General features: G+C 32.3%; 1 protein-coding gene across 1 annotated transcript; it reads left to right on the top strand.

Annotated features, from left to right (window-relative positions):
* The first annotated feature begins 629 nt into the window (after nucleotides 1-629).
* Nucleotides 630-2334, top strand: LOC103502812 (chaperone protein dnaJ 8, chloroplastic). Its single transcript, XM_008466913.3, has 3 exons — nucleotides 630-1057; nucleotides 1151-1219; nucleotides 1872-2334. Exons 1-3 carry the CDS (start codon nucleotides 827-829, stop codon nucleotides 2055-2057), a joined length of 486 nt encoding a protein of 161 aa, XP_008465135.1. The 5' UTR covers nucleotides 630-826; the 3' UTR covers nucleotides 2058-2334.
* Nucleotides 2335-11461: the final 9127 nt, after the last annotated feature.

Genomic DNA, 11461 nt, shown 5'->3' on the forward strand with positions numbered 1-11461 from the left:
TCACTTTTATTTATTACTTATCATAAAAGTAACATATATTATATATAAAATCAAGAGAAAAAAAAATTGACATGGAACATTACGTAGAAACAACCTTAAAATGGATAAAGCTCAACTCATACGAAGTATTAACCTCAAATACTTCAAATCTAGAGGTATGATTGTTCTCTTATATTATTACTTTATGAAAATAAAAAATTGTAGATGAGATTAAAATAAAAAAGAAAAAAGTAAAATGATCGGTGTGATTCTCAGCAAAATTTAAATTGAATCTCCCAAACGTAATTATTATCAAAATTGATTAAATACTAATAAAAACAATTTCAATGGAAGTAATATTAAATGTATAGTTAAAAAAATAACTAAAAAAGAAAAAGAAAAAGAAAAAGAAAAAGAAAAAGAAAAAGAAAAGAAAAGAAAAGAAAAGGAGAAGGAGGAGTAGAAAAGTAAAATAAAATTAGAAATAAAGAAAAGAATGACAGCGGTAAATATGATAAATTGGGTAAGTCAAATAGGTGGCACCAACCGCGGTAAAAAGTGAAAAGGATAAGGTAGAAAAAGGGAAAAGGGAAAAGGGAAAAAAGGTAAGTAAAGAATAGCAATAATAGAAAAGAAGATAACAGATAAGAAGATAAGTATTGTCTGATGGAAGGGACACGTCATCCTTCTCTCTCTAAAATTGGCCCACTGGATAAGGACCGACGATCTCGGCCCTCCACACCCTCCCAATTCCGAATCTTCTATTTATTTCCCTTCCCTTTCCCATTCCATTTCCCCCTTACTCATTCCAAAATTTAACTACACTTCCCTCTTCTCCTCCTCTTTAATGGCGTCCGTCGCTACTGCTGGATTCATCGCACGATCTTCCTCTTCTTCCTCTTCCTCTTCCTGTATTCGCAATACGAATCGTCCGAAGAAGAATCGGACTTCCTCTAATCAACTTAGGGTTTCTTGTTCTTCTTCTTCTTCCGTCGCCGATCCTTATCGAACTCTTCGGATTCAACCCGGTGCCTCTGAATCCGAAGTCAAAAAAGCCTTCCGACATCTCGCTCTTCAGGTTTGGTCTATTCTTTCTTTCCATTTCTTTATATTACAGGGTTTGTTCGATCGCCTGGTTCTTACGATTTCGTTGATACTTCTTTTTTTCCAGTATCATCCTGATGTTTGTAGAGGGAGTAATTGTGGCGTACAGTTTCATCAAATCAACGAAGCTTACGATGTACGTGATCATACCCTTTTTTTTCAATTTTTTACTAAAATTAGGATCAATTATTGAAACGATGAATTGTTTTTTTTTTTCTCTCTCTCTCTCTCTTAAAATAATAATAATTGTGCAGCTATTGCAATTACTAATTTTCTTTTCTTCCGCACATAAGTACGAATTAAATATATGCATATTTAGAGGGAATAGTTTGAATTTCACTATATTTAGCGTGTGAAATTGAGTGTTTGGTTAGGTTTATGTCGGTTTCATAGTGTTTTCGATCATTCTAATATTGAATTTCCTATACCTATTTGTCGTATATCATGTTAGGTTAAATTATATATATACACACACTTGGACTTTGTCTTTTGCTTTTGTTGGGTCCCAGATTGACCCAAAATTGGTTTATCCTTTTTGTGTAAATTGCAAATTTGATCCTAGCGCTGTGTTAGTTATCACAGCTTGGGTGATATGAAGTTGGGTCCCAAACACCTCCACCGTGTTTGTCTTATACATAATTTCTACTGTTGGCAAAGGACTAAATTCTAACTTTTTCTTGAAGTAAATGGATCAAATTTGTATGTTAAATGAATTCTTGCAACAGTTCTGAGCTATGAAGATTAGTTTGAATTTTGCTAACGAGGTAATTTTTGATTTGGTGAAACAGATTGTGATGAATAACTTAAGAGGTATATCAACGCCAATAGAGACATATGAAACAATATATGATGAAGGGATTGATGAACCGATGAGAGGAATGGGGGATCCAGATTGGGACTTATGGGAAGAATGGATGGGATGGGAAGGAGCAGGAATTCGTGATTATTCATCTCATATTAATCCCTATATTTAAAACCCAAAAACAAAAAGTTAAAAATCAGTTATGAGTTGTTCATAGAATTGGTCTTTAATCTATCAACATCAGCAACAACCAACGGTTGTGATGATTTGGTTTGGCTTGTATATATGGTGGGAAAAGAGGGGAGGTTGAAAATTGGTATTAATTCATTATTGTGTGTACCCTTTTTTCAAGAGGTGTTTGTTGTACATATGGTCAAGAACAGAGCCTTTTGGGTCTTTTAATAATATGAAAAGGCTTTGAAGAATGGCCTATCAAAGTTGTGGTGGGACATTAGTGTTTTTATCTTTTAACTCTCTTTATCTTGTTGTTTGCCCGATTGGACGTGGTGCTTTTTTGTCTACTCGTTTCTGTCCAATATTATCCGTTTCTTGAATAAAATTAAAAAGGTGGGGATAGGAATGACTATTACCTTTGTTCAGTTTTATTTTAATGGAAAGGAATTGCCTTCCGGAATACTCTGAAATTGACATTTTTAGGAAACGTTTTTTTAATTATTTGAAATCAATCTTGATGACAAAGATTTTCAAATTTATGAGAAAATTGGATTGATTGATTTTTTCCCTTTTTTTTTTTTTTTTTTTTTTACCTTATTTGAGTTCTTGTGTATTCATCCTTTTTATTTTGGTAGGAATTTTCTTTGTTTAATAATATTATTTGCTTTCGAGTTGGTGGATATTATTTAATTTATCATGAGCAAAATTTTCAAAACAGAGTAAGTTGAAAAAGTCAAAGTCTTTTGTCTCTCAATTCAAACTTTAACATGTGTTAATCCTATTTAACAAGGATGAGAGTTTGACCAGAAAAAATAAATAACAAATTATTTAATCATTTGTTTTCACTTTTATCTAATATTAATTGATTTATCTAATATTAATTGATTTATAATAGTATGTGTTTAAAGGTAAATTATTCTAGATCGAATAATTAATATAAATAATGTTTATTATAATTAAAAGAAATTTATTATATTTGAAAATTGTTATTATAGCTTCGCATAATATTCTTATAAAATACAAATAATTATAAAATACAAACAATTGTAAGAGAATTAATTGATTAAGATATTTTAAAATAAAATAATGGTTAAACCAATACAAAGAATTATAAAAAAATATATAAATAAATAAATAAATTATTTTGAGATGAATAAGAATATGATTGTTCGTAATTTCAAAATTTGTGGTTTAAAATATTAATTATAAAGTAGTCTAAGACGAACTGAAAGGACGTAGATTTTTTTAATGTAGTTATCTATTGAAAGTTTACGTTAGCCATTAAATTAAGTAGGACCGTGACATGAACCGTAACATAAAGTTGAGTTCTGATTCGTATTTGTATGTATTATTTCTGTCATCTAATTTTAGTTTTAATTAATGCTACTTTCCTATTAATTCCGGTGAGAGAGAGAGTTTAGGAAGATAGAGTTTGGGCTTTATAAGTCCAACACGGCCCATTTCACGTCTAATTCTCAACAACAATAGCGAAATTAGAACTTAGACTTTCATAAATCATAATTTTGTTTTTAAATTGATAAAAATAGTAAAGCACGTCATTTTTAAACGATAAATGAGAGCAATATCTTAAATGCCTTAAATGATCTTTTTACCTCGATAAATATATTGAACAATTTTCATCCGTGGTATATGAAAGATGTATATTAAATTATTATTTCATATAAGATACAAACTAAATATAGGGATTCAAACATTATATTTGATATAATTTTAAAGATTCAAACTAAGTTAAAACCAATTTGTAATTTTGGTGTGATACATAACAAATACTATTGGCATAATTTTAGGGATTCAAAGCAATAATCTTAATTAAATTAAGGTGTATAATTTGTATTTTACAACTTCAAACATTATATTTCTATTTTACTCCATACAATTTGTATGGAGTAAAATTATGATGGGAACTATATCTTCCGTGACTTATGGTTGTTCTATAGATTCAATAATAGTTATTTGTTTTTCTTTTTACTCTGCTATGCATTTTTTGTAGATCTCGGGTTTTAGTTTGATGTAGCGGTTGGTTATTAAGCAGATATCCATTATTTTAGGAATAGTTTAGAAAATAGAAAGTGGTGAAATTAATGGATATTGCATTATCTTTGTCGTGATTTTAGTGAGAGATTCAAATTTGAATCTAAAATTAATTAATTTATGTATATTTTTCGTAAATAATTTAAAAAAGAAAAAATGTCAATTTTGAATCTAAAATCACTTAATTTATGTATGTTTTTTCCGTAAATAATTTAAAAAATAAAAATAATAAAATTAATGATATTGCATTATCTTTGACATGATTTTAGGAAGTGATTTAATTTTGAATCTATTATTCAAAAAATAAAAAATTGAATCTTTTAAGTTATTTGTTGTTAATTTCTTGATTTTTATCCTGATAATTAGAGGATGTTGAAACTAATGACATATCGTTACTAATATATAATAATTTTTTGATTTAGTTAATAATTATCATAAATGAGTGTATATTCGAGATATATGATATTTTGTTTGATTTTTTGATATGAACAAATACAAGTATTTGTATATGGATAATTTTCATCTGTGGAGGGGTAATTTCGAGTAAAAAAAATGGAAAAACTATTATGTCAGTTAGTTTTGCCATAAATCAAAATAATTTAACCGTTTGCTATTTTTCTTTTTTCTATCCATAAATATGTTATTTCCACAATTTTTCCTTTACCTAGCAAGTAATTGTAGCAATTCTATCCATTTGAATTCTGAATTTCTGGGAGTTGTCTCAATTTAAATCATACATTAATAAATATATTAATTTAAATCTTAAAATTTTTTAATGTATTAATTTAAACCTTGAACTTTCATATATGTATCAATTTAAACTTTTAACTTTTATAAAGTTATGCAAGTAAAAATATACGTACAAGTTCAGAGTATAAATTGATACATTTGTAAAAGTTTAGGAGCCGTTTGGGGGAAGGGTTGGGTTATGGGGGGTTAGGGTTATGATAGTGTTATGATAAACATAGGATTATGATAAGATGTGTTTGGGAGAAGAGTTATTGAGGAAGTGTTATGATAAGATGTGTTTAGGGAAAGTGTTATGTGGGTAGGGTTATGATAGTATTATAATAAGATGAGTTTGGGGGAAGAGTTAGGTAAGTAGTGTTATGAATTTTTTTTTTAAATATATATACTTAATTCATATTATAAATCCAATACACAAATTTCATATATTAACTTACCAAATTGTCATAGTTTTCCTATAACAATTTGCCTTAATGTCTTTAAATACGACGTTCATTTTTAACATCTTTCAAGTAATCGTTACGTGCGAATATTCTTTTTTTGTTTTTAAAATTCATATTCTAAATCCAATACACGAATTTCGTATATTTAATTTACCAAATCGTCCTAATTTTCATAAAACAATTTGCTTTAATTTATTTAACTACAATGTTCATTTTCAACCTTTTTTAAGTATACGTTACGTTTCAATAAATTGATTTTTATGAATATGACACGCACGCAACCCGTAAACATGTAAATAAGTGAAAATAACAATTGGAAATACGAAATATTGGAAACGAAAAATAACAATCAACGCTTTTACCAACTATAATTTTGTTTTCTAGTGAAAATTACAATAAATCTAGTTTTAGGTTTCTCTTCAATTTATTTTAGTCTAATTTTAAAATATTAAATTAAATTTTTATTTTTTTAACGGTGATTTATATACTTTCAAAATATTTATTTCAGTCATTCTGCAACAATTATTGGGTAAAAAATTCATGATCCTACTGCCTCTATAACAAATATAGATAAATCGCCTCTAAATAATAGGATTGTTGAAATTACCACTAATTGTTAATTTAATCAAATAGTCCTCATAATTTTTTAATTGTTGTAATAAATTTATGGTAGTTTGTTAAAATGTTACCATTTTTTTTTATTGAATTGACATTCCTTAGATATTTACGCTAATTAACAAAATACATTGAGGTTGAGATTGATATTAAAATTTTAATTTCTTGTGAAATTAAAATTTTAATAATGTAATTGTACCAAACACTACAAGAAATCAGACTTTTCCCGACGTCAAAAAAGACGTCGGCATAAAAGACATCGGGAATAAGAGGTTCTCCTGACGCATAAAGTAAGACGTCGGGAGAAAAAGCTATTCTCGACGCATAAAGTAAGATGTCGAAAATAAGAGGTTTTCCCGACGTACAATTCATGCGTCGGGCAGAAGACGTCGAGAAATAAGGGGTATTCCCGACGCCGCAAGTAATGGTCGGGAAAAGCCTCACATGGGAAATAAGGGGTATTCCCACGGCCTAGGTTTTCCCGACGTCGTAAGTGTGCGTCGGGAAAAGCCTCACGTGGGAAATAAGGGGTAAGGTTTTCCCGACGCCGTAAGTGTCCGTCAGGAAAGGTCTAGGTTTTCCCGACGCCGTATGTAGTGCGTCGGGAGATCTCCTGATTATTTATTTCGTTTCTGTTTTACACAGAACTGAAAACGAAAGGAAAAGAGTTCGGAGAAGAGAGAAACATTCGTCGCTGTCCGTAGCTCGCCGTCGTCTCTTCCATCGTCATTGTGGTCCGTCGCAGTGACTGCAACTTCAGCTTCAGCCTTCCTCCATCCGTAGCTCGCCGCCAACGTTCTCTTTGCTGTCTTTCAAGTTCTTCTCTCTCCATTCTCACTTTTTCAGGATCGCGTTTGTCACCCTGTAGCTAAGTCAGTCAATAACTTTCAAAACAAATATATCTTAAATGAATTTTTTTTTATTGAAACAACTTTCATTGAATAATATGTGTGCGTCTGTGCATCATAGGGTTGGCCTAACATTGGACAAACAAGAAAAATCTCAAGTTTAACAAACCTTTTCAAGTGCTTTTCTCGAGCTTTCAGTATAGTGTCGGCAAAAATGTTCCTTAACAAAGCTGTACGGTAAAGCTTGTCGGGGGAGGCTTTCCCGATGCAGTACATGGCGTCGGGCGTCGTGGATTGCGTCGGGAAAGACTGCTTTGGGAGAGGCTTGTCCGACGCGTGACCAACACAGCGTCGGGAAAGCCTATCCCGACTCGACGTTTGTCCCGACGTTGAGGACTGCGTCGGGAGCTCCTTTCCCGACGTATTTTTCACTTCTCCCGACGTTTTTCGGCGTCGGGAAAATTCCGATTTCTTGTAGTGAAATTCATAACTTAAAAATAAGCTATGATTTTAAAATAAAAAGATTAAAATTAACAAAACTCATAAATATAAAAATTATAAATGAAAACAAAATGGATTAAGGAAGAGTTGAATAAGAGTTAAGGAAAAGTTGAAAAAGGGTTAAGAAGTGTTGAAGAAGGGTTAAGGAAGGGTTGAGGAAGGGTTGAGGAAGGGTTAAAGAAGGGTTGAGGAAGGGTTAAGGGGCTAAAACTAGGGTTACATAACCCTTCCCTCAAACGAGGGTTGGATTACATGACCCTAACCCTTCCCCCAAACGTCCCCTTAGAGTTTAAATTGATACAATTATTACTTTGAGATTTATATTATATCTCTTAAAGTTCAATATTTAAATGGATACAATTATTAGTTTAAGGTTTAAATTCATATGAACTCCAAAGTTTAAGGATATAAATTAAAAAAATTCCCTATATTTTAATAGGAACTTTTTAAATATAGGAAAATGGGTTAAAACTTTTTAGTTGGGCGTATGGACAAGGAGTTGGTTATAATGGGTTTAGGTTATTATAGTTTGGCTATAATATTTTTTGTTTGTAATATAGATTGTTTTAGTTTGGATTTATAATAGTATGTGTTTGAATTGTAAACTATTTTTGTTTGATAAGAAAATAGTAAACATTGTAGCAAATAATAGAAAAATTGTGAATGTTAAAAACTGAAACAAATAATAAATATTATAGCAAGCGAGAGTTTTGAAATAGTGTTGACTGTAGCAAAATATAGACATTATAGTCTTAGTCTAGTCGGTGCTCCATATGCCTCAAGTTATAGCAAAAATTTCTACATTCCTTACGGTAACGTTGATTGAAGTTTATCAATATAGGAATTGATATGAGTCTATTACTGGTAAACATTGGATAGAAGTATATTAATATCTATCAATAATAGAAACTAAATATAAAAGTCTATTATTAATATTGTCAATAGAAACGGACACAAATCTATTACTAAGAGCTAGGTTGATAGATGTCTATTAATATTTATTACCGGTTTTTAATTTACTTTTTTCCCGTAAATAGCATGACACTATTTTTATTGTGAAAAATTCTCTTTGTTAGTTGTAAATGTTTATTCGTGCTATAAGATAAGTTGAAAATAGAAGGTGTAACTTACAACTAAAATACCTATTTATTTCTTGAAGATAAAGCACATGCACATAAGGAGAAAAAAAAAAGAAGAGTGGATCAGTAGTAAAAGCCTCCCGAATAAGTATAATATTGAGTTACAATAGTTTCTTATATAGTGATAATTAGAAGATACAATAAAATAAAGCAATGATTAACAAAATACATAATTGGCAACAAAATGATGTAAAAAAAAAAACAGTTAATAGTAAAGATGGATTACAGAAATGAAAGAAAGACGATGAGAAATCATTGAAAAAGAAGTAAGTTGGTTTTTTCTTTTTCTCACTCTCCCGCCCCTATCTCTCATCAAAAGCACAATAAAATTTTGCCCAACACTTTCTCATTCATTCCAAATCTTTTTTCTTTTTCTTTTTCTTTTTCTTTTTCTTTTTCTTTTTTTTTTAGCTTTCTTCATATATATATATATATATATATATATATATATATATATATCCTAATTATTAAATAGACTAGAGATTACAAAAATATCTTAATGTATCTATTAAATATAAAAATATCCTAAGGTTTCTATTTTTTGTTGGGTGGATACAATATAATTGTATTGTATACTTTACTTCATGTCATGTAAGGATTGAAGATACTATTTTATTAAATATTTATTGATATAAGAGTATAAAAATAACCTCTATTTGTCTATTTGATTTTGTAGAGAAATTACAACCTGAGATTTACTACGTATTATTTATATATATATATATATATATATATATATATATATATATATATGTTGATTTGAGCAAAAACCTTGAACAGATTTTAGAAGCAAATAGATAAATTTCCTAACAAATATATAAGAGATCATGATAAGTTTTGTCTTAGTTTGCAAAGAAAGAATAAAGAAGATGGAAATGCATCAATTTATACATATAAAATCTTATATGAATTACTTGCATTATCGAATACTTTTATGGTAGTTCTCGATGCGAAAAAGTTATATAATATGATATCATAAAGATAATAAAGAACTTTCGAATAACTATATAATTTTTAAGACATAAATGTACCTATATATATTTTTACTAGTTTATATGTTACCAATTGTAGCATTTTTAATAATTTTGTTACATATCAATATAATATTCCTCCAGTGAAATAGATAAAAACATATGTCATGTTTTATTTGAGAATTAGTTTACATGGATATAAATCTAAATATAATCTAGTTAGTTGTGAAGATGCATGTTACTAATCTAACCCATATAAACTATATCTTAACAGTTTAATTAGTATATGGGAAAAGAATTTTTATATCATGACAGATTATATGGAAGCATATTATAATAACTTTTACTTTAATTCATGTTATGTAACGACCCAACTCCTTATACTGAATCAAAGTCATTACTAAATATAGAACAAGTGGTTTAAGTCATAAAATTTATTAAAAACGCGTAACGTTTAAGAAATTTTATTTATGAAAATTCAAACAAGGTAGTTATGCAAAAAGGTGTAATGCGTTCTAAAGTCCTACTCGGGCCCTATCTACATAAAAAGATGATAAGTAATGAAAAGTACTCAAACTCAAATACGAAAGTCTAAAATAAGGATAAGCGGAAGCAGTAGCCCCTATGGCCCTCCACGGTCACTTCGGGTCGCTCGCCAGCTTGCCCTTGCCCTTGCCTCGTCCTCTACCTGAAAATATAAAATGAAGAGGGTGAGTATAAAATACTCAGTAAGGGACCCACTACTAGTCCCACTAGGTGCCTGTTAACTTCCTGTCAGAGTCCTGTAACTGGTACCCAATTTCTGGCACGTTCCCGAACACGTGCAACATGCGCTCCCGTAGGAACGTAACTCTGGTCTTCGGTGCCCCGGGGGACACCTAGGACAGTCGGGATGCGAGGACCCCGTCGAGTCACTCGAGTCATATCTATATCCATGCTAGACTGGCGTCCCGTCGGACCACACAGTCCTCAATAGGTGGTGATCCCGAAGGACACCCATGCAGGTACGACTCTAACAGATTAAGCTAACAGGTACCCTAATTGCAGTATACATACACATGGCATCAGCATATAACATATCACATAAATCGTCTCTACACTCTCTGTCTCGACATTCGTCGTATAGCCATGACAGCTCTCGCCACACATAACAGGCTATAGCATAACCATATCGTCATTTACATCATACTAACATTGATTTCAGGCATCGTACCGTCTAATCCTCAACATGCAAAATTGGAGCATACATAGTCTCATACTTCTAAACATGAAGCTAGTAGTAGAATCTCTTACCTGGAGATTTACTTGACGAGTCCTAACCGCGAGGCAGTACGCTTACCAAGCGACGAGGTCCTAACTGTGTAATATGCCAAGATTCGTAATTAGGTCACCAACGACTAACGGTTCAAGACTCATTTGAAATGACTTACCCTAGAGGGAGGTTGCAGTGCTCGAGCCCCTACTGAAGAAATCCCGCGCTGCCGCGATTACTTGGTCAAAGACGTCCCTTAAGGAAAATAACTTAATTTAGTCCCAAATTAATTTAATTAACGTCCGAAACATGGAGTCTTACTGGGAAATCCCACAATAATTAATTAAATTACCAAAATTTAGGTGGATGGAGCCAAATTAGTCTTGGCGGCTCGGCTGGAAGGGGACAGGGACCGGCTCGGCTTGGCGCAGGCGCGGCGCGGCTCGGTACAGGGGTTTACGCGTGCGGCTCGGCTTGCAACAGGAGGGAGACGCGGCTCGGCTACGCAGAAGCGCGCGGCGCGGCTTCACGCGCGGACGCGGCTCACACGCGGATTCGGCTCCGGGTTCGGGCGCGCGGATGTGGAACGGCTCCGGGTTCGGGTTCGACGGCTGGAGGCACGCTCGGCGTTGGCTGCTGGGCTTCAGTCGGCGCGACGACGCGACGGCTGGCTGATGGACGTTCCGGCTGCGTCAGATCTAAGCGGCTTCTTTCGGCTTGGTCGGAGCGGCGCGACGCGGCTCGGCTATCCTCCTTAGATCGAAGCGGCGCGGCGTCGGCTGTCCTCCTTAGATCGAAGCGGCGCGGCGTCGGCTGTCCTCCTTAGATCGAAGC

The sequence above is a fragment of the Cucumis melo genome, chromosome 4 (assembly GCF_025177605.1).
Source record: "Cucumis melo cultivar AY chromosome 4, USDA_Cmelo_AY_1.0, whole genome shotgun sequence".
NCBI classification, from domain to species: domain Eukaryota; kingdom Viridiplantae; phylum Streptophyta; class Magnoliopsida; order Cucurbitales; family Cucurbitaceae; genus Cucumis; species Cucumis melo.

Excerpts from the sequence above, each read along its gene's own strand:
- LOC103502812 (XM_008466913.3), top strand. The coding sequence starts at position 827 with ATGGCGTCCGTCGCTACTGCTGGATTCATCGCACGATCTTCCTCTTCT. Across the intron at positions 1,058-1,150 it reads TCCGACATCTCGCTCTTCAG|TATCATCCTGATGTTTGTAG; the intron begins GTTTGGTCTATT and ends CTTTTTTTCCAG. Across the intron at positions 1,220-1,871 it reads AAATCAACGAAGCTTACGAT|ATTGTGATGAATAACTTAAG; the intron begins GTACGTGATCAT and ends TTGGTGAAACAG.